Source organism: Canis lupus, chromosome 3, assembly GCF_048164855.1.
Source record: "Canis lupus baileyi chromosome 3, mCanLup2.hap1, whole genome shotgun sequence".
NCBI lineage: Eukaryota > Metazoa > Chordata > Mammalia > Carnivora > Canidae > Canis > Canis lupus.
In genome coordinates this window covers 15,068,102-15,090,638 of record NC_132840.1, presented here as the reverse complement: position 1 = coordinate 15,090,638, position 22,537 = coordinate 15,068,102, and the positions used below count along the sequence as shown (strand labels likewise).

General features: G+C 43.1%; 1 protein-coding gene and 1 long non-coding RNA gene across 2 annotated transcripts in view; one reads left to right on the top strand and one right to left on the bottom strand.

The window, feature by feature from the left end:
- The window catches only part of ADAMTS18 (ADAM metallopeptidase with thrombospondin type 1 motif 18), a 74,944-nt gene that overhangs the window by 44,143 nt on the left and 8,264 nt on the right, over nt 1-22,537 (top strand). The window contains exons 14-18 of the mRNA XM_072818942.1: nt 11,158-11,299; nt 13,719-13,845; nt 17,329-17,533; nt 20,199-20,384; nt 22,083-22,295. Of these exons, the coding sequence (XP_072675043.1) occupies nt 11,158-11,299; nt 13,719-13,845; nt 17,329-17,533; nt 20,199-20,384; nt 22,083-22,295 (873 nt within the window). The remainder of the gene's footprint in view (nt 1-11,157; nt 11,300-13,718; nt 13,846-17,328; nt 17,534-20,198; nt 20,385-22,082; nt 22,296-22,537) is intronic.
- Nucleotides 15,122-20,140, bottom strand: LOC140629627 (uncharacterized). Its single transcript, XR_012027457.1, has 3 exons — nt 19,969-20,140; nt 18,058-18,218; nt 15,122-15,434 (listed from the first exon to the last, which is right to left on the bottom strand). It is a non-coding gene; the product is annotated as an uncharacterized lncRNA (long non-coding RNA).

Below are 22,537 nucleotides of genomic sequence, written 5' to 3'. Positions count from 1 at the left end.
ATGAGAGACACACATACACAGAGAGAGGCAGAGACACAGGCAGAGGGAGAAGCAGGCTCCCTGCGGGGAGCCTGATGCGGGACCCGAACCCAGGACCCCGGGATCACGACCCGAGCCGAAGGCGGATGCTCAACCACTGAGTCACCCAGGAGTCCCAGTGTTCAGAATTTTAAAGTGCGGTCCCGGACATTGTGTTTCAGAGTTTGGGGAAGAGTGTTGTAAGAGAGAAGATGTCAAGTTGGAGTCAGTGTCAGAGACCTGAGTCCCAGTGTTGCCACTTAACTGGGCCCGTGCCCCTGGAATTGGTCTGTTCAGCTACAGGACTGGGGTATGAGCAGCACTCAGCCTTCCTCATGATACATGGTATTGTTACCAACTTTAAGTGAGACGATGCACATACAGTACTTTGGCATGCAATAAGCGCAATAAGCATTGCTGTTGTTTCAAAGAAGTCAAATGAATTATTGAGGACAAGAAACAAGCTTTCTAGCTTGTATTAATTAAAAAGCCAGTCTTTAAAGCCTCCCTATAACTCTGATTTACATGGGAGAATTAGGACTTTTTTTTTTTTTTTCAAAGCGCCTTAAATGAGGGGGCCCCCTGGGTGGCTTAGTCCATTGAGCATGGAACTCTTAATTTCTGCTCAGGTGATGAGATTGAGCCCCACATGGGGCTCCACATGCAGCTCGGAATCTGCTTGGGATCCTCTCCCTTTGCCCCTCTCCGCCACGCCCGTGTGCACATGCTCTCTCTCAAAAAAATAAATTAATCTTTAAAAAATTAAAATTAAAATAATAAAAGGCCTTAAATGAAGAAAATGCAGCACTGGTTGAAGGCATTCATAGTTTTAACATTAAATATTAAAAGTGGGAGCAAAAGAAAGATGTTTACCAAGATTACTCAATGTGTCCTTTGTTTTAACTTCCTATGCCCTAGGCAGAAACCAAACCCCCTTCCCTCAGAGGGCAGTTGGTAGAGTCCAGCCCGTCTGTGGTTTTCCAACTTAAGAAGCTGTAAATTTTATAACTCTGCACCCTGCGGTCAAAGCTGCTGAATGTTGTGTCTGAAGTCAGGTGGTTCGTGTGTTAAAGGTAGACATTAAACAGTTCTACTGAGGACCTGGAAGTAGTTAAGGAGGTTGCTTGCCAGCTGTAAATTAGAGACCCAGTGCCAGTTGGCTGGAAAATTCTCTGGACTAAGTCCAGTTAAGTAGACTGAATCACTGGCGGTCTTTCTAAATTTGTGCATTTACCAGCTCGCCGTACAGTCTGACATGCAGTGTGGGGTGGCTCTGAAACAGTTATTGTGAATTTCTGCCACTGACGGAGGGTGGGGGGCATTCCCGTGACCTGGAGGGCATCTGCGTTCTCCACTAGTGCTGAGAACAGTTATTGACTGCTTTTGACAAGGTTGCTGAAAATGCTTTAAAATAGATGTGAGTGGCAGGGACTATCATGTTCTAAATCACCCCTTATTCTGGATGTTTCCAGACGTGCTGCCCAGCATTCATGGGGGAAGCTGGAGTCTTTGCTGTGTGGTTATTGCACATGATGCTCGTGCTCTCCAGGTTTGGGTGGGACAGCCTGTGATCAAAGGGACGGCCAGGGTCACACTGAGGCACTTAGGTGCAAGCCCACCTCACCAGAGGCTATAGTCCCCATATGGGAAGGATGGGTGACATCAAGGTTAGACCACAGGGTCATTTAGAACTTCAGAACTTGGAAAATCTAAAACTGTGTCTTAAAACTGGTACAGGTGACAACCTTAGAGATCAGACGAAGCTGGCCTTGTGGATGTGGGACCGGCAAAGTCCACAAAGCCTCATGCTCAGAAGGACTCTGTTTGGTTTACTGCTCTGCTGTCACTAACTTAAAAGTCTTAATAATTTTTAAAAATACTTTATTGGAGAGAGGGGGAGGGGCAGAGGGAGAAGCAGACTCCTGCCAGGCAGGGAGCCTGATGAGGGGCTCCATCCCAGGACCCCGGGATCATGACCAGAGCCGAAACCAGACCTTTAATCAATTAAGCCACTCAGGTACCCCAATAATGTTTCTTAAACAAGAGGTCTTGCGTTTTCACTTTGTATCAGGCCCTACAATTTCTGTAGCCATTCTTTAGGATTGATTTTTTTGTTTTTTAAAGACAGTCCTCTCTTTTGAGAATAGGATGAAAGAGTGACTAATAGAGATTCTATTAGCTAGGCAGACACACTGTTACCAAAGGATTGACTATTGTGCTCATTTCGGCAGCACATATACCAAAGGATTGACTATTTGCCGCATCAAATAGTGAGAGGCAAGATGATTGCTATGTAGTCTGTTCTTGGTCATTTTTCTTCTCAATACAGGATAAAGAAAAAGGCAGAGAATACCTTAATTATCATTGAGAAGCAAATAATATAATTGGCAAGTACTCATCTTTTATATACTTGGCCTTGATATCTATTTATTTAAATAATTACTGTCTTTCAGAGGCCTTTATAAGCTGATGTTAGACACTTAAGTCAACTTTGCTGGTTTATACAAATATTGTCTTTCAGTCTACGTGATGGCACACACGACTCTGCATGTGAATTAACAGCAACATAGACAATTTACTCAAGCCTTAAGTCATTTGACTTTTAGTGCTGAGAATCTTTTATTAATTTATGCATTCACTGAATGCATTAATGTGTTCCGCAAACAAAATATAAATGATGTGTCCTGTGTGCCATATATTATATGAATACATTCATATAATGTTGTGCATATTTGTAATGAATTGTGTAAGTTATTTCTCTTCTTGCTTTGGCTGGCTGAATAAACTTAGTACTTTGATAATATAAAGTGGATTAGTAGCCCTCTTGGAATCAAATCTTTGCTGCTGTTTTTAGTTTTAGCTCAAGAATGTTACTCTTCAGGTTAATACTTATCCTTCTCAATCTATTTCAAAAAAAGTGAAAAGGCAGGAAAACTTCCAAATTCATTCTATGAGGCCAGCATTACCATGGTACCAAAACTAGATAAAGATCCCACTAAAATAGAAAACTATAGGCCACTGTCTCTGATAGGTAGATACAAAAATCCTCCACAAAACTAGCAAATCAAATCCAACAATACATTTAAAAAATCATTTGCCATGATCAAGTGGGATCTATTCCTGGGTTGCAAGAGTGGTTCAATATTTGCAAATCAATCAACATGATACATCACATTAATAAGAGAAAGGATAAGAACCATCAGATAATTTCAACAGACATTGAAAAGCATTTGACAAAGTACAACATCTATTCATGGTAAAAACCTTCAACAAAGTAGGTTTAGAGGGAACATGACTCAACATACTAATTAGCCATATTTGAAAAACCCACAGCTAATATCCTCAGTGAGGGAAGAACAGAGCTTTTCCTCTATGGTCTAGACAAGACAGGGATGTCCACTCTCACCACTGTTATTCAGCATAGTACTGCAAGTCCTAGCCACAGCAATCAGACAACAAAAAGAATTAAAAGGCTCCTACACCAACAAGAAAGAAGTAAAACTTTCACTATTCGCAGGTGACATGACACTCTATATAGAAAACCCTAAAGAATCCACCAAAAAAACTGCTGGAACTGATAAATGAATTCAGTAAAGTCACAAGATATGGAACCAATATACAGAAATCTGTTGCATTTCTATATACCAATAATGAAGCAGTAGAAAGAGAAATTAAGCAATCAGTTCCATTTATAATTGTACCAAAAATAATAAGAAATAAACCTAACCAAAGAGGACTATACTCCAAAAACTATTAAAGCACTGATGAAAGAAATTGAAGATGACAGAAAGAAGTGGAAAGACATTCCCTGCTCGTAGATTGGAAGAATATTGTTTAAATGTCTATACTACCCAAAGCAATCCACACATTTAAAGCAATCTTTGCTAAAATACCAACAGCATTTTTCACAGAGCTTGATTAAACAATCCTAAAAAGTGTACGGAATGTACAAATTTGTATGGAAAGACCCCGAATAGCCAAAGCAATCTTGAAAAAAGCAAAGCTGGAAGCATCACAATTCTGGACTTCAAATTATATTATAAAACTATAACAAACAAAATTCTGTACTGGCACAGAAATAGACATGTAGATGAATGGAGCAGAATAGGTATCATGCTGAATGAAGTAAGTCAATCGGAGAAGGGCAAACGTTATATGGTCTCATTCATTTGGGGAATATAAAAAATAGTGAAAGGGAATAAAGGGGAAAGGAGAGAAAATGAGTGAAAATATCAGTGAGGGTGACAGAGCATGAGAGACTCCTAACTCTGGGAAACAAACAAGGGGTGGTGGAAGGGGAGGTGGGCGAGGGGTTGGGGTGACTGGGTGACAGGCACTGAGGGGGGCACTTGATGGGTTGAGCACTGGGTGTTATGCTATATGTTGGCAAATTGAACTCCAATAAAATTAAAAAAAAAACAGAAATGAATCCACAATTACATGGTGAATTAATCTTTGGCGAAGTCGGAAAGAATATCCAAGAGGAAAAAGACCATCTCTTCAACAAACGGTGTTGGGAAAACTGGATACAACATGCAAAAAAATGAAACTGTACTGCTTCCTTATACGATACCCAAAAATCAATTCAAAATGGATTAAAGACCTAAATGTGAGAAGACCTGAAACCATAAAAATCCTAGAAGAGAACACAGGCAGTAACTTCTTTAATGTTAGCCATAGCAACTGCTTTCTAGATATGTCTCCTGAAGCAAGAGAAACAAAAACAAAAATAAACCATTGGGACTACATCAAAATATAAAACTTCTGCACAGCAAAGGAAACTATCAACAAAACTAAAAGACCTCCTGAATGGGAAATATTTGAAAATGTTATTTGAAAATGACATATTGAATTAAGAGTTAGAATCTAAAACATATTTTAAAAACTCATAAAACTCAACTCCCTAAAACCAAATAATCCAATTAAAAAACAGAAAACATAAAAAAAAAACAGAAGACATGAACAGACATTTCTCCAAAGAAAATATATAGATGGCCAATAGACATATGAAAAGATGCACAATGTCACCAATCATCAGGAAAATACAGATCAAAACTACAATAAGATGTCACTTCACACCTGTCAGAATGGCTAAAATCAACTGTTGGTGGGAATACAAACTGGTGCAGCCTCTCTGGAAAGCAGTATGGAGGTTTCTCAAAAAGTTAAAAATAGAACTACCCTACAATCCAGCAATTGCAGGACCATTTACCAAAAGAATACAAAAATACTAATTCAAAGGGAAATGTGAACCCTAATATTTGTAGCAGCATTATCTACAATAGCCAAATTATGAAAACAGCCCAAGTGTCCAAGTGAATTGGTAAAAATGTGGCATATACATACAAAGGAATATTACTCAGCCATCAAAAAGAATGAAATCTCGCTATTTGCAATGACATGGATGGAGCTAGAAAGTCTTATGCTAAGCAAAATAAGTCAGTCTGAGAAAGACAAATACCACATGATTTCACTCATAAGTGTAATTTAAGATACAAAACAAATGAGCAAGGAGGGTCAGGGGCAGGGAACAAACTAAGAAATGGAGTCTTAAATAGAGAACAAACTGAGCGTTACCAGAAGAGAGATGGATGCGTGGCCGGAGGGGGGTGAAATAGGTGATGGGGATGAAGGAGTGCGCTTGTGTGCTGTATGGAGGCGCGGAGTCACTATATTGTACACCTCAAACTAATATTATACTGTATGTTAACTAACCAGAATTTAAATAATTTTTTAAAATTAAAGTTTTACCCTTCAGAGGATCCTTAGATATTTTTGTTTAAACTGTGAGGCAAGAAAAATGGGAAACTCAGTATAAAGGTTTGCCCCTCATAAGGGGATAGAAATCCTCAAAGAAAAAATTATCTGTTGTTTTGTGGCTTCTTTGTGGAAATCATCACCAAGATAGTTTATTAATGAAATGACAGCTTACAAAGCTTCTTCAGTTAGTCATGTGATCCGTCCCCCCTGCCCCCACCCCAAATTTCACAGTAGCATTTGATGTTCCTTCACAGGTTCTAAGGCCCTTTGTTTGTAATCCCTTAAGTAACTGTCAGCAAGCAATTTTTATAATACTGAATGGTACAGCCTTATCTCCTCTATTTGGAGAATATGGCTCCTCCTCAGCCCTAGAGCACCTTCACCATGGAAATCAGAAGAGGTGATGATGGTAGCTCAGACCAGAGAAGTAATAGTAGTGATAGACAAAGTGAGACATGATCAGATTGGAGGTACACGGAACAACCGTGTCCTGATTGACCAGATGCAGAGTGGGAGAAAAAGGAGATCAGGATGCTTCCAACTTTTTAATTTTGGCCCGAACAATTGGAAAGAACAATTGCCATTACATGGGATTGAGAAGAGTAGGTTACAGAGAGGAGAGCCATGAGTTCCATATTGTATGATGATAGGCCTTTTTAACATTCAAGTAGAGCTACTCCCTAGGCAGCTGAATGTGTGAATCTGAACCTCAGAGGATGGGTTTCATCTCCAGCTCTGCTGCCTAACAGGGGAGCCTCTATCCACATACGGTTATTTAAGTTTAGATGTAAATTAAATGTAAAGTTTATTTAGTCATAGTAGTATGCCAGAGCTCAGTGGCCACATGTGGCTTGTGGCTACCATGTGAAGCAACATGGGATTATAGTACCCTATCATCACTGTAGAATGTTCTCTTGGAAAATGTGGGGAGTTGTGATTTGGGAGTAGTCAGCATATGAACTGTACTTAAAATCAGAAATCACATGAAATCACCTACAGGAATGTATGTAGAAAGGGAGACAGAACATGAAGACTCCTAACTCTGGGAAACGAACTAGGGGTGGTGGAAGGGGAGGAGGGCGGGGGTGGGGGTGAATGGGTGACGGGCACTGAGGGGGGCACTTGACGGGATGAGCACTGGGTGTTATTCTGTATGTTGGCAAATTGAACACCAATAAAAAATAAATTTACTATTTAAAAAAAGGAACGTATGTAGACAAACGAGAGGTAAAGAAGTTGGAGGTCACTTTGATAATAAATAGTTAGAAGATAAGGAGGATTCAAGCAAAGAAACTAGGAAGGAAGTTCTGTGAGGCAGGAAAAGAACTGAGAGAATGAGCTTCTGGTAGCAAAGCAATGAGGAAGTGATCAGTGTGTCCAGTAAGATGGGGCCCATCAACTATTGGATATGGCAGGGTGCCCTTGAAAGAACAGTTTCAGTGATGTGCGGGGGAGGGGTGCTTGATCCAGAAGGATCATGTGTGAATGAGAAAAGCTATGGAGACAGAGAGTGAAGACAACTCTTTGAGGGATTTTTGCTGTAAAGGGAATCAGTGAAATGGGACATGAGCTGGAGAGATTAAGTAGAGATCTATCCCACCCACTTATGTGGAGTATTATTAAGATGAGAGAGATGATAGCATGCTTGATGCTGATGGAAAAGATCTAATAGGCAAATTTCAGTAAATCTCAAGATAAGGGGAGTGGGCAACTATAGTAGTGGTGTCATTATATAGATGCGGGAAGATGGAATCTGGAGGGTGGTGGAGAACCTGGACCAAACAGGAGCTAGAGTAGGGCATCCTGGGTTAAGGAAGGAGAGCTAGAGTATGAGTACAGATGCAGAAACAAGTTTGACAGGGGAGATGGTGTAAATTCTTCTTGTTGGTAGCATTGATAATTCTCTTTCCTGGGTAGCTTTCCTGGAGGCTGAGAGAAACTTAACATCTTGATTGGTTTTGTTTAATAATAATGACACTTGCTGCGTAATTTTTTTTCTTAAACTACATCCTACTGTTCACAGCAACATTTTAAAATGTTTTACAGTGAAACCACAGGACACATATGGCTTAGGTTCTAGAGTCTGTCTAAAAGATGAAAGTAGAATATATTTTCAATGCCCACTGAAAGTGTGTTAAACCCCTTTGAAATCACCACAACGTAAGTCTTTTAAACTCAAAAGGCAAGAACTAATATTTTTAATTTTTCTCGCATTTCCATTGGGCACCCTTTTGCCCTATAGTAGTCAAAGTCAGAATCTAGTTTGAATGGAAGAGAATGGGATGGTCTTAGGAAGTGGAGATAAGTGAGTGGATTTCTTTTCTCTGTCATGCTTAACACATGAACATGTCTCCCCTACGCCTGTGTGTGATACAACTCCATGGATTGTAAAAATCATCCTGCCCCATGGGCTTTAGTGCTCACTATATCTCCTATGTGCTTCACCTACATTTTACTGCTACACATGGGCAGGTGCACTGTATTACTCTCTCCTATGAGATCTCTGTACAAAGAGATTTTGCGTAGAGATATGGCACAGAGAAAACAAACCCAAAGTGTTACATACAAGATACTACTTTAATTGAAGGAGAAATTGAGTTGAAATGTCAATGAGCATCAAGATTATTTTCGGAATGTAAAACCTCTCTCAAAATTCTAGTTTGCAAATAAAACTCTAAGTTGTTACTTAATATCAAGAACAGTTGTATGACAGAGCTATAAAAAGAAGAAAAAAACTAGAAAGATCCTCAAAAATAAGACTTCTAGGACCTTGATTTTGACGTTTTCATTGGTGACTAATGAGAATTTGGCATTTGTCTGTTTTAATGGTATTATTACCTGCTGTGTGTTGGTTTGGGTTTGGATGGGGGCGACGGGAACAAAGACCCATCTGTCAGCATGTTGGTTGTTTCTGGAAGGCACCAAGATTCATTTTGTTGTACAACAAATGATGTTCACACCATGGAATCTTCAGAGTAAGCCATAATATTCCTGGAGACATTGAAACTAATAGCAAAGTGGAAACCACTTTGTAGCATCCTGAGCAGTGGTCTGGTATAATGAAGGTCCTTGAGCAGCTGCCACCCACCCAGCTTTAACTGAAGTGGGATCCCACCAGACAGAGATAGAGCCAGGGCTTCCTATTTTTAGCTGGAAATCTGCTTTGCTCTTTGGGCATGAATGCCCAGTCCTAGTGGTAAAGTATTTTCCACAAGACTCCTGGGGTGGGAGAGAAACAGCTATTTATACTCATGTTGGAAATTAAAAGAAGGAAAAAAAAAAAAAGAAAAGCAATATTTAAGAAAAGAGAGCATCAGAAAGGGAGGCAAATAATGTTTGCCTACACCAAAAGCAAGGTGATAAATTTCAGTATTTAGGCACATTTTGTTGGTGGTCCCATTCTATTTTAAGTTTATTCACTGGTCATCTGTGTGATTCTGTACAAGTTCTTTCTTGTCAGTTTTTTTTCCAATGAAAAAATAAGCAGCTATATTGTAGAGCTATTATAGGAATGTTTTGAGATAATGCATAGAAAATGCCCAGCAAAGGGCCTAACAAGTAGGATCTGCCAGTCAATGATTGCTCTTATTTTAGTGGCCAGACCTTATAGGATCAGATTTATCCTAAATCCTTGTCCTTTTTTTAAAATTCAAATTCTAGTTAATATACAATGCAATCTTAGTTTCAGGTTTATAATATATTGATTCAGCACTTTCATACATCACCTGGTGCTTATCAGGACAAGTGCACTCCTTAATCCCCATCACCTGTTTCGTCCCCCCCCCCACCCCGCTCTGGTAACCTTCAGTGTGTTCTCTAGAGTTAAGACTCTGTTTCTTGGGCATGTGGGTGGCTCAGTCAGTTGGGCGTCTGCCTTCAGCTCAGGTCATGATCCCAGGGTCCTGAGATCAAGTCCCTTGCTGGGCTCCATGCTCAGTGGGGAGCCTGCTTCTTCTTCTCCTGATCCCCCTGCTTGGGCTCTCTCTCTCCCAAATAAATAAATGAAATCTTTTAAAGAAAGGCTCTTCTTCTTGGTCTGCCACTCTCTCTCATTCTCCCCTGCCCCCTGTGCTCATTTGTTTCTTAAATTCTACATATGAGTGAGCTCATATGGTATTTGCCTTTCTCTGACTTATTTCACTTAACATCATACTCTCTAGCTCCAACCATTTCATTGCAAATAGCAAGATTTCGTTATTTTTTTATAGCTGAGTAATACTCCATTGTATATAATACCACCTCTTCTTTATCCATCAACCAATGGACGCTTGGGCTATTCCATAATTTGGCTATTGTAGATGATGCTGCTATAAACATTGGAGTGCATGTATCCCTTTGAATTTGTATTTTTGTATTCTTTGAGTAAATCTTCATGTAATTGCTGGATCATAGGGTAGTTCTATTTTTAGCTTTTTGAGGAACCGCCATACTGTTTTCCACAGTAGTGCTCCAGTTGGCATTCCCACCAGCAGTGCAGGAGGAACTCTCTTTCTCCGCATCCTTGCCAACACCTGCTCTTTCTTGTGTTGTTGATTTTAGCCATTCTGGCTGGTGTGAGGTGATATCTCATTGTAGTTTTCATTTGTCCTTCCTTGGTGATCAGTGATGTTGAGCATCTTTTCTTGTATCCTAAGTCCATTTGATATTAGAGATTAAATCCATTCCTGTATATACATTACCAACCCCTACTTCTGATCCTATTTATTTTTGTCTTATCCATTCATCCTGGTACAAAATCAACAGACACGTTTTCTTTGGACAGATTCTCTTTGGAAATCCTACTAAAGCCTGCTTGGATTCTCAAGTGGATGATAGGGGTAGTCTGCAGTTTTTGGAGTACCTCCCTTGTGTCCAGCTTCTCATGGCACCCAGGAAACTTTAAATTGTGGCCCAGGGTATATAAATATATGAATAAATACACAAATATATAAATATAAATATATTTTTTTCAGTTTCCACCATTATCTGTGAGGCACCGCTGTGTGTTAGTACTGTGTCATGCTTTCAGGTTAAATGGGAAGATTGGACCTCATAATATAACCTTACTTCCTTCAATATACTGTAAAAAAAAAAAGGTTTTTTTTTTGCTTTATTAATGGATCTTCATAGAGTTGAAGGTTGTGGGCATATAGCAAATGTCAAGCCATATTTCCCTATTGAGCATCTATCTAAATCACAGCTTTGATGACATGGAAATACACATTTTAAAGTATCAAGGGAAAACCTGAAATCAACATAAAACATACTTGGGAACAATGGTGTGACCCAACGTGAAGGTCAAAATGTCGTACAAATATCTTTAAAACGTTTGGTGAGATTTCTGGAATGCCAGGGTCTGACCTGTCTCTCAATCTCTGGTTTGTATCTTATGCTGTCCAGGTCCTGATGCAAGGCAAAAATCCGGGGATAGCTTGGAAGTATGCACTTCCCAAGGTCGCGAATGGAACTCAGCCAGCCTCAAAAAGGCACAGCCACGCCTGGAGTACAGTGCAGTCCGAATGCTCCGTCTCCTGTGGTGGAGGTAGTGGATTTCCCAATTCTACCTTCCAAGTCTCCTCTCAAAACAGGTTCTTTGATCTCAGACCTCTTTAAATTGTATGATTTAACTAAGCAACAAAAGAACTGTGTTTTGTGGAAACCATCCCTATAAAAAGCAAATATTATTATACTCTTTGAGGATATTCCTACAGAGAAGGAACCAAGTCTCCCAAAATCCGAGTCATTCAGAAGCAGGACTCAAAAGTTATATATCTGAATTTTGGGGGAGAAATCTACAAAAGACCCCTTTATTTATATTTTTCTTTTCAGCCAACAGTTTAGTTTCTCCCTATACTGACTTTTCTGTCAGTAAGAACCTCCACTGAAGCTTGTGGAAGGTAGGGTCAGAACCAGAGAGAACACAGGCAAGGCAAACATAAGGCCTCTGTCTGAAACACGGGTGTCATATCACTGCATCCCCTCTGGGATGAGGCCAGCAAAATCTCTATTGGGAGGGAAGTGTGTTCAATCTGAGAAATCCCTCTCCTAAGGGAGGGGAAACAACAACCATCCTCTCAGTGAGTAGAAGGCAACCGTTTTTATTTTGATCCAAAACACTCATATTTTTGTGTGTAAGGCAGTCTTTTCACTATGCTTTCCCCTTTGAGAAGAATGAAAGTCTCTAAATGGACCCATAAAACTGAAGCATGAAGGTTTGGTCACTCATTCTCTCATTATCAGAGCATCTGGTGATGGTGGGTCTCCCAACCGTGTCCGCCCCCTAAGCACAGTGGGGCATCTTGAACCCGACACAGAGCAGAAATACAGAAAATGAAGAAGTTCTTCAGTCTATGAGGCTGCTTCGGGTGTTTGTGCTAATTAATAAAATACGAGGAAATACTTCTTTTTAAATATATTAAATACTTGAAAGGTAATACATTTTTATAGAAATAGATGAAGGGGATTCAGAGCCCATGTATCATGATGGGCAATGAGCAATGCATAGCATTGTTGAATCAGTATGTTGTGCACCTGACAGTAATACAACACTGTGTGTTATACTTAGAGAAGAGAAGAAAATGTAAAATGACCAAAAGTAATACATTTTTAGTAATACACGTTTTAAAGGCAACATGCTAGGCAGAAGAAAATAATTTTCCCTAATCCTTTAATCAGCAAAAGCCAATGTTAATACTTTTGTCTGTGTCACTCTATTGTTTTCTTTTTTTTATTTTTTATTTTTTATTTTTTTTTTACTCTATTGTTTTCTTATGCAAGTATAAAAACAGGGGTGTTAGATGTTCTCAGACATACACCACACAGATCATATTCTTTTTTCACTGCACAGAAACCATGCTATCGATACATTATACTCAGCTTTTTTGCACTTGGTCTTGAACGATGAGCAGTTTTTCATGTGCCAAATGCTCTTTGAGATCATTTGCACTAACTTCCTGGTATTTCCGGGAGAGCACAGTTCCTTGGGAAGGAGAGAGAGTCCATCCATTTTCCATTTATGGGGAATAAGTCCAAGCGGAGGGAGGATGCTGGAGAAGTGCATTATGGGATTCTCCCTTGCCTTGATTTAGCAATCCCTCCACATGACTTACAGACTGTAGTGTGTCCGAGGCATGTGAGAAGGAGAGTCCAAATGAATTAATGCTCTGGAAGTAAACGATTAACGTAAGGGAATCCTAGTGTTCGGTAAATGCCTCCTCCAAGCAGACCTACTTTGACCTAATCATTATTACAGGAGTGACTTTTCATTGTTTCTCAGATTCCATTTTAAGGAAAAATATAAACAATCAGAATTCAGAGAGGAAGCAGCATTCCTATTTGGGGAACTGACAGACAAAATTATTCACACACAAAAAATATGTGCCTCTGATGAGAAGTCCGGGGACAAACATTGCAAGTCAGGCAATAGGTGCCTCTGAACCAAAACAACAAAACAAGAATAGCTGACAGGTTTGAATACATATTCAGAGAGTTCAACTTTTTGTTTCTATCCACTTCTTATGGAAGTAGAAGATGCTTCAGGGAAAAAGCAGGATAGTAGAGTTTCCACACATAATTAACCAACAGTTTTTCTTTGAAGAACATTTCCCAATAGATGGATACAGCGCGAGTTAAAGTTTTTGAGGAGTTCCCCCTTTCCAGCCACCCTGTTTTCAGAAGGTTGTATTTGTCACTTCGTGGTTCAAGAATCTGCAGCGGTCTTGAAAACTAAGAAGCTACACATTAAAACTATTAAAATATGAAAACTATGATCTTGGGGAGGGGGGGAATGGGATTCAAATTAGTTGCAGATTTTATCAAAAGGAGGTGTTCTCCACACAGTATTTGGATTCGGTACCTTAAGTAAAACATCAGAGGCCTGCTAAGTCAGAAGCTGCACTTGGAAACGAAGTTGAATCTGGTTATCTGTAATTTTCACTTTGTAACTCTTGATGTCTTATTAGGTTACATAAGCATAAAGGCCATTTGCTTACGAGATCAAAACACTCAAGTCAGTTCCTCGTTCTGCAATGCGAGAACCAAGCCAACAACTGAACCCAAAATATGCAATGCTTTCTCCTGCCCTGCTTAGTAAGTCATCTGGAAATGTCTTTCTGGTTATATTTGTACTTGTATGCTCTTCTTGTTGATATGAGAAAATTAAAACCCACTGCCGGTGTGTCTGCTCAAAAGTGACCCAGAGAGAGATAGAATGCCCAAAAAAAGCAACAGAGAAAAGAAGACAATTGAGGTGAAAATATATAACTAGAAAAACACAGATTTGCTTTAGACTTTCATTTGATGCCAGCTGTCCAAACCTAACCACAGGATTTAAAGGTGTCTCTCTCTCTCTCTCTTTTTTTAATCTTATATAGAACCTCCTCTGAACTAAATCACACAGATATTTAAATAACACAAAATCTTATATTAGTTAAATTTACGTGTGGTTGTGTGCTTAACTTTCATATAGTCATCCAAGAATCTAAAAATCATAATACTATGCAGACCTTCAATGAAACCCCAAATGCAAATTACACAGTAGCAGGACACAAAATAAAAAGAGGTAGAGGCCAAGTGGTAATCCACTTCTGATGATGGCACTCTTTGGGGAGCTGGGTGGGTTTGTTTTGGGATAGATTTTAGCCACACTATTGTTTGAACACTAATTTTAAGTAATCTTCCCAGCCGAATGGAGTCTTTTGTGTGATTTATCATCTGCCAAATGTATTTATATAGAATTGACAGTTTCTTCTAAAGCAGTGTTGTGTTCGCTAATGTTTCAGACCATCTTAATAAGCAGTATTTACTTTGTGGTGATGCAATTATATTGCACAATATTTTTATACACATACATATATTTTTTCCTTATAATAGTACATTTATCATAATTGTTTGGGGCTTCAGCTATTCACCAATCCTGTGTGCCCAGTTGTCCACCTAGTTTTTCTCCAAGAATGTGGAACCAGCTGTGTCCTGAACACAAAGAGTAGACAAAAATTTGGTGAGCTTCCATAGATTTTCCCGTTTTGCTAAGAATTATCTGGTTCTAAGAAAATATCCAGTGGCTCTAAGATATGGTTACCAGACAGTGTTATTGACACTTTTAGAGTAATATCTTCTTTACAAACGTGTGTGTGTGTGTGTGTGTGTGTGTGTGTGTAGGACCTGTGAGTCTGCTTGAATGGCAAGCTGATATTTTGTGATTTTAAGCCTCCTTCCTATTGTTGGTTATTTCTGCTAAGCAAAGAACGGGACCCTACTCATATGTCCATCCATGAAAAGAGAGAGGGCCTAGCTTGTACCTGACTTTTAGAACTTCCATGATGACCATGTGTAGAAATGATGCTCTGCAGTAACCACTTACTGGTGATTTTTAAAAGATTTTTATTTATTTATTCATGAGAAACACAGAGAGAGAGAGAGGCACAGACAGAGGCAGAGGGAGATGTAGGCTCCATGCAGGGAGCCTGACGTGGGACTTGATCCCAGGTCCCCAGGATCACACAGTGGGCTGAAGGCAGAGCTAAACTGCTGAACCACCTGGGCTGCCCATTACTGGCGATTTGAAAGCAGAACAGGCTCGTATAGTGACTGCAGGGTTGGTGTGGTAAAACAGGCAGGATCCCTTCCTTCCCTTTCTTTCCTTTCTTCTCCACGTATCATTTATATGTTGGTATTTTCTGTTGGAATAATGGGACCTTCAGGGACTGTTGTTCCCCAGATATATATTGGAAATAAGGTCTTAGACTATTCGAGTTACAGGAACAAAGGAGTTCATGTGATCTAACAGTTACCTTCCCATACAACAGCCATGTCATATGCACCTACTTGGTGCCAGCCTTGGGCTGACAGTGGGGGTCTGGAGAACTTGTATTCCTGCCACCAGTGAGCTTACAATCAAAGGGAAGAGACGGGTGTGTAAGTAAATAATTGAGAGGCAGTGAAAGATGTGCTAGGAAGAGGTCATGTGTAAAAGAGCAAGGAGGAGAAAATGGACAGTATAGGAGCTGGGCTCGGAGGTGGGGTCAGTAGGAACTGAGGTTAGATGGGGAGTGAGCCTGGAGCCCATGGGGGCAGGACCATGTCTGGCATGCAAAAAGTCTGCCTGTGTTGTGCTCTTTCCCTACTTTCACGGACTCCTCATATTTATCACATGAAGGAAAAACTTGAATTGGGTAGACAGAAATGCCATCTTTATAGGAAAATGTTGAAACTAATAATCTCATAATAATAAGTCTCTTTTCTCTGGTAAGCCAAGGTCAGTTTTAGACATCGCTCCTATGACTGAAATGCAGAAGGTCGCCTCTGGGGGATCTTGTTTATGCTAGGCCTTCCAATCCTAGATTATCAATTAATCAACTGTAGTTGTTGGGAAGGATTAGTAGGTTTCACGGCATCACCTTTCATTCAGATACACTCCAAGCCTCAGATCACCATGAAAAATGTGGTCTGGCAATCTTTCAATAAAGAACATGAGGTTGTGTCTCTAACCCATCCATAAAGTTTAAGAGTAACCAGGATAGTTGGGGGAACTGTCTCCTTAGAAATAATTCCTATAAGACCACAGGTGAATGCGCCTCTGTCTCCTGCAGGCATCCCTCCCCGCTACTCCCCTGCCCCCCTTGGATCACTCTTCCCTCTGTCTCATTACTGTACTTTGTATTAACATCTATTACAGCAATTATCCCATAGTATTGTCCTTATTCACATATCCACCTCATCACTGTGGTGTAGACTCCTTAATGGAAAGAACATTGCCCTGTTCATTTTTCCAACCCTGATGCCTAGGAGAGTCCCTGGCACAAAGCGAAGATCCCAGTAGATTTGGCTGAATGAATGAATTGCTCAGGTTTCCAAATGGCACACGTTTCTTCCCTAGCAGAGAACAGGAATGTGTTTTTGCCCAGAACTGTGTGGTGATTAAATATGACTCCCTATCACTCCCTTAAATATAATCCTATCACATTAGCATAAGCTTCAAAGCCCAGAGAAGAATAATTACTAGGATTTGGTTCTTTTTTTTTTTTTAAACTTGGAAATATCATTTATTCTCACTAGACTCAGTGTTCTTGGTTGTAAGTGGAAGGAACAGATATAGATCAGTTACTCTCAATTCTGGCTGCATTTTCCTGGGGCAGGTAAATGTCTGTGCTCATCTCTATTTCCAGACCAATTAAACCAATCTCTGGAGGTTATGGTGTAGCTAGTGATTCTTGAACTTTAGTATATGATTCACACAAACATTAAACACAGGTTGCTGGGCTGCATCCCCAGAGTTTCTGATTATGCAGGTTTTGGGTGGGGCCTGCAAATTTGAATTTTACCAGGTTCTCAAGTGATGCTGTGCTAATAGCTTGGGGACCACACTTTGAGGACCACTGGTCTAGCATATGTGTAAATGTGTGTGTGTATGTGTGTGTGTGTGAGACTGTGAATATGTAGGTATATATCTTATTGGTTCTAAAATTGACCGACGGCTTCCATCGGGTGGTTAACGCTTAGGCAGTAACTGCTTTGGAAGGGATGCTCCAAAGCCTCAGCTTCACTGGAAGTAATTTTGTTTTTCACTGCAAGCTGGAAGCCAGGCGAATGGAGTGTGTGCAGCAGGTCATGTGCGGGGGGCCAGCAGAGCAGAAAGATCCAGTGTGTCCAGAAGAAGCCCTTCCAGAAGGAGGAAGCAGTGTTGCATTCTCTCTGCCCAGTGAGCACACCCACTCAGGTTCAAGTCTGCAACAGCCATGCCTGCCCTCCGGAATGGAGCCTTGGGCCGTGGTCTCAGGTAACTGGGCAAGACTTAGGAATCATGAGTCTTGTTTCTTCTGGACAAAGGTGGCAAAAATAGGGGTGATGTCTTTGCTCCCCACGAGGCACTCACCCATTTAATGCTTTCCCAGGAATCACATGGAGTTAATGTGACAAGGCATTTTAATTCACAGGTTTTTTTTGTGTGTGTGATTTTTATGCAACCTGAACTTTGGGAACCCCTGCACAATAGCTGAGAGTCTTCCTTAGAAGTCTAGAAAGTGGAGTATGAGGGCCATTGAGGCTAGACCAGTGAGCACAGCTAGAAGGGATTTGAGTGTCAGTGATTGGCAGATGGAATGGCTCCTGAATTCTCCAAAGCAAATGGAAAACACAAATACAAAGGTGGTGCTGTAGGAAGGGTATTGAACTCTTACTTCAGGGGAAAGAGCCATGGGGGTTCGAGAAATACAGAGGGGGAGTCAGGCATAAAGTTTCCCATCATCACAAATTCTCAGGGAAAGGTAGAAATCTATAAAGTCATAATAGTCATAGACCTACCTGCCATTCACAGCTCGGAGGTGCTTAGCGGGGCCCGAGTTTGTCAAAGGTCCTCTCAGGCGCAGTGTCTAGAGGCATTTTTGACTGTCCCAACTTGGGGGTAAGATGTCTTGGGCATCCAGGTGGTAGAGATAAACATCCTCCAGTGTCAGGACAGCCACCTGAAACAAAGATTGATCTGGTCCCAGATGTGCTGACGGTGAAAATTCTGCTCTGTGGTAGCCTGGATGTCAGGCAAATTTTATGGAATAATCAGAAAGATGCAGGGTTCCATCACCTGAACTGGGAAGCCAGGGAGAAGCCCATGATCACATTTCTACTATGCTTTCCTTTAGGGAACATTATCCCAGAGCACTGATTTCTGATTAAATATAGCCATGTACTGCTACATCCAGAGTTGTAGCAACAGAGTTCAGATTAAGGCTTTTGTTTCAATTATGGATCATGGGATCTTTTTTTTTTTTAATGTTAAAACTCTGTTAGGGGATTAAGGTGACAGCAGGGGGAAAGAGTATCTTTGACATGTATCGGTATGCTTCAAAATGAAGGAATATATTCATTTATAGCAGAAGGTCCATCTAAATAAGGGTATGGTGTCGTGTCTGGTCTCTTTCTCTGCAAGTAAGGAGGCACATTTTTTTTACAAGAGGAGAATTCAGAGGGCTGTTTTAGCTAAATGTGTGTGGGTAGGCATGGAGAAAAGAAATGGAGGACCAAGCAGTTCCAAATGAGACATCATGAAAAGCTTTCGTTCAGAGTTTGCCCCAAATGGAAATATTTTGAGAGAGTGTTTTATGCCCTTAATTGGTTGGTTGGTTGGTATTTACTAAGACCAAATGTGTCCTTTTGAGAACATCTTCATGATGAATTTGAAAGTCCCTCAAAATTTGTTACTGTAATCTGTTCTCTGGAGACCATGTCTCTGAAATCCTTCCTCTGGGATGCAATTTTAAGTTGTCTCATCATTCTTAAATAAAAAAAATAAAAAAAAAACAATGAAAACATAAGAATTCTATTGAGTAAGGATCAACCATTTTGCAATTTTGAAAGTGAATGAATGATGATTTGCTTAATGGTACATCTCCCCATCTGATGCCCCACAAATCTGTCTGCCTGTCGCTGCCACGTGACAGCTGTTTGATCCTGGTCAAGTTCTCTAAGCTCTGAGTCTCAGATGACCCTTCTGGAGAACGGGACAAGAGCAGTATCTCAGAGGCTTGGTAGAAGGTTGTGTGATAATAGGTGAACGTGCATCATCACATGGAAGGCATTAAATAAACGTTCTCTGCTGCTGTGGTTTGCAGAGTATGATACTATCGTCCTCGTCACCCCTCTTCCTTAAGGACGTGAAGAGCCAGGAGTCATGTTGATCCTCTGAAGAGGCTTGGAATCATGTCCAGATGTTCGCATATTGACAAAGAGCCAAGGCCCAAGGGGCACATTTCATACGGCCCTTCTGATCAGAAAACAGGGCCAGGGATGGGACATGTCCCTTGAGGGCAGACCCAGACCTGGAGCCAACACCTCCTAAGTGACCCTGACAAGTTTTTAACTGTTCATCTGAAAGTGAGGAGATTACTCCCCACTTTCTCACAGAGTCCTTGGAAAGGACAAGAATGTGCTGGTGCAGGAGGGACAGGCCCATTCACGGACATCCGCCGATGCTTACTTATTTCTTCCCCTAGAGTTAGCACAGAGCCCACCCCAGAGGCAGCAGGTGGGTAGGGAGAAGAATTGGACCCCTCAACCCATTTCTATCAACGCCATGATCCGTTGCTGCTACATGTGTACATGTATTTCTGTTCTACTTCCTGTCAGGAGCACGATAATCCTCCTTAGCCAAGTGCCCAGACCAATTTTGCCCTGTGCCAGGGAGCGAGCCACAGTTAGGGCCGGGAGCAGGCCACGTACCGTTCTCCCAGTAAATCATGCTTGTTGCGCAGAGAAAGCCTCGGCCCCGGGCATTCGCTGGTGAAGGTGAATGCCAACCTGCATTTAAGGCCTCTGGAGGGAGGAAAGATTTCTCCTGCTGGCTGCCAGGGATTATATTGGGCATTTGGTTCTAAAGCTTAATGTTACTTTTGTGAATACCTCATTAATTTGTTCCCAGCATGCAAATGACCTTTTCCCCCCATCTCCAGTGTTCCAAGACGTGCGGGCGAGGGGTGAGGAAGCGCGACGTCCTGTGCAAAAGCTCCCCAACGGCAGAGGAGGTCCCCGAGGCCCTGTGCTCCAGCATCCCAAGGCCAGAGTCACAGGAGGGCTGCGTGCTAGGACGATGCCCCAAGAATAACCGGCTGCAGTGGGTTGTCTCCTCCTGGAGTGAGGTAGGAGTGAGAGTCTGTACCGCTGGGTCGTGTCTTGGAATGCTCCGCTCGCTCACCAGCACCCAGATGCTCACACCTCCTTCCTGCTCCACACATGGAGCAGGTGCCTACTACTCGTCCATTCTTCCTCCTGCCTCTTCATGGGACCCTGCCGAAGCCTCCATCGCACTGAGCGGGCCCGTGCGTGGGCAGTGGAGGTGCAGGTCTCCACCCCGTGCATGGAATGCGCCGCGGCTGGGGCACGCAGAATGCTGCTGCACTGGGGAGTCTGTAATGCCACGGGAGACCTTGGGGTCCCCCAGCCCTGCCACCAGGAAGAGTCTTTGCCAGGAGAGATGTTCCAGGGAGTGTGAGTCTGAAGGATGAGCAAGAACTGGGCAAGGGGGGGATTGAGGGAAGATCCTTCCAGAAGGAAGGTGTGCGCCATACGAGGGCGCAGAGAGAGAAGCCAACGGGAGCAGTGGCAGGAGGGCGTGGTGCAAGCTGAGGCCTCCTCAGGGCCGGGGTGGGGGCCACTTGGCACTGAGCACGGAGAGCGCAGCCTGGAGGCGGGCAGGGCGCTTCGGGGAGGTGGCCGTGGCTGGGAAGAAAGAGGGTGTTTCAGGAGTGGAGATCTTCTTGAGCCCCCGAGGAGGCCATGCCTCGTTCCGGCCTAGGTGGTGGTGGTGGGGGGGGGGGGGCGGGGACAGGGCCCGTGAAGATGTCCCTGGGCTTTGTGGCGTGGGAAACTGCAGTGCATGCATATAGACGCAGGAGCCCTGAGCAGAGGAGGCCTGGGGGCTGCACCCGGTCCTGATGGCAAGGTGTCCGCTCCGGAGGGGACCAGGCGGCCAGCAGAGGCAGGGCCTCCAGCCCCGCAGCCCCTGGTAGTGGCCGCTGGTGTCCTTTGTTCAGTCTGAACAAGAAGCCCCATACCCAGCAGTGCGTGCCCCGCACCCCATTCCCTTGGGGTTCTAGCCGCAGGGCTAAATGCACCTGCAAATGAGACGCCCCCTTTTCCCTGCAGCCTTTCCTCCCTCCTGTGCGACCTGGAGCTGCCCACTTGCCCCGCAGCCCCGCTTCCTCCCCACGCGGGGAGCTGCCGTGAGCTCAGCGCTCCCCTCTGGGCACCAGGCTCCGCTCGGTTACAGGGCAGTTAGGAGGCCGCGGGGCCTTACCCATTCCCCATCTCACCCCGCGATGCCATTTAAAGTACTTAAGTTCTCACATACTTCCTCAGCCTCCAGCCTGCCCTTTTTCCTGCTGTCACACAGCTTTGGGTGGTGGCTCCGCCCAGTGAGACGCAGGGTAGGGGACAAGTTGTGACTTGGTGGCTCCTTCCCACGTGGCCCCCCCGTGCCCCGCTCGCCCGTTGCACGCGCAGCTCCTCAGAGCCAGAGGCCACAGGTGATCGGCCACGTGAGGCTGCACGATGCCCTGCGCCCATCCCCCGCCTGCCCGACTGTCCAGGGGCCGTGTCGCGCCCACACGGGCCTCTTGGGGCTGCTGGACGGCGCCCACCTGGGGCCTCCGAATTCCCTAGGCTTGGGTTCCTTTGCAGCGGCATGAGGGACGCGGCTGCCGCATCTTCAGGATCCTCGAGCACACGTGGTTGACCCGCTGCGATCCCATTCCTAGAAGTCCACGTGGACGATGCTCTGCTCAGCTCACCTGACCGCGGAGCCTTGCACCCCTAATGCCTCCTCTCTTGGCTCCTAGTGTTCGAGGACCTGTGGCTTGGGCGTGAGGAAGAGGGAGATGAAATGCAGCGAGAAGCCCTTCCAGGGAAAGCTGCTAACTTTCCCCGAGCGAAGGTGCCGCAATATTAAGAAGCCAAACCTCGACTTGGAAGAACCCTGCCAGAGAGGGGCTTGTCCTGCCCATCCTGGGTTCAGCGTGGCGGCTGCGTGGTACTCGTCGCCGTGGCAGCAGGTGAGCTTGTGCAGATTTCGGCTGCGTTCCCCAGAAGGAGGCCCAGCAAAGGCTGCTGTTAGCCCCCCACCCCCCCTCCCCACCCCCGTCCAAATGTAAAGAGGAGAAGCTCTAGTTCTGGAGGCCGAACAACTGGAGATCTTGGCCAGCTCCACCCCGTGTGGCCCTGGGCCGGTTCCACAATCCGTAAGCTTCGGCTTCCACAGCTAGAAAATCAAGACGATAATGTCCTGAAGAGCGGA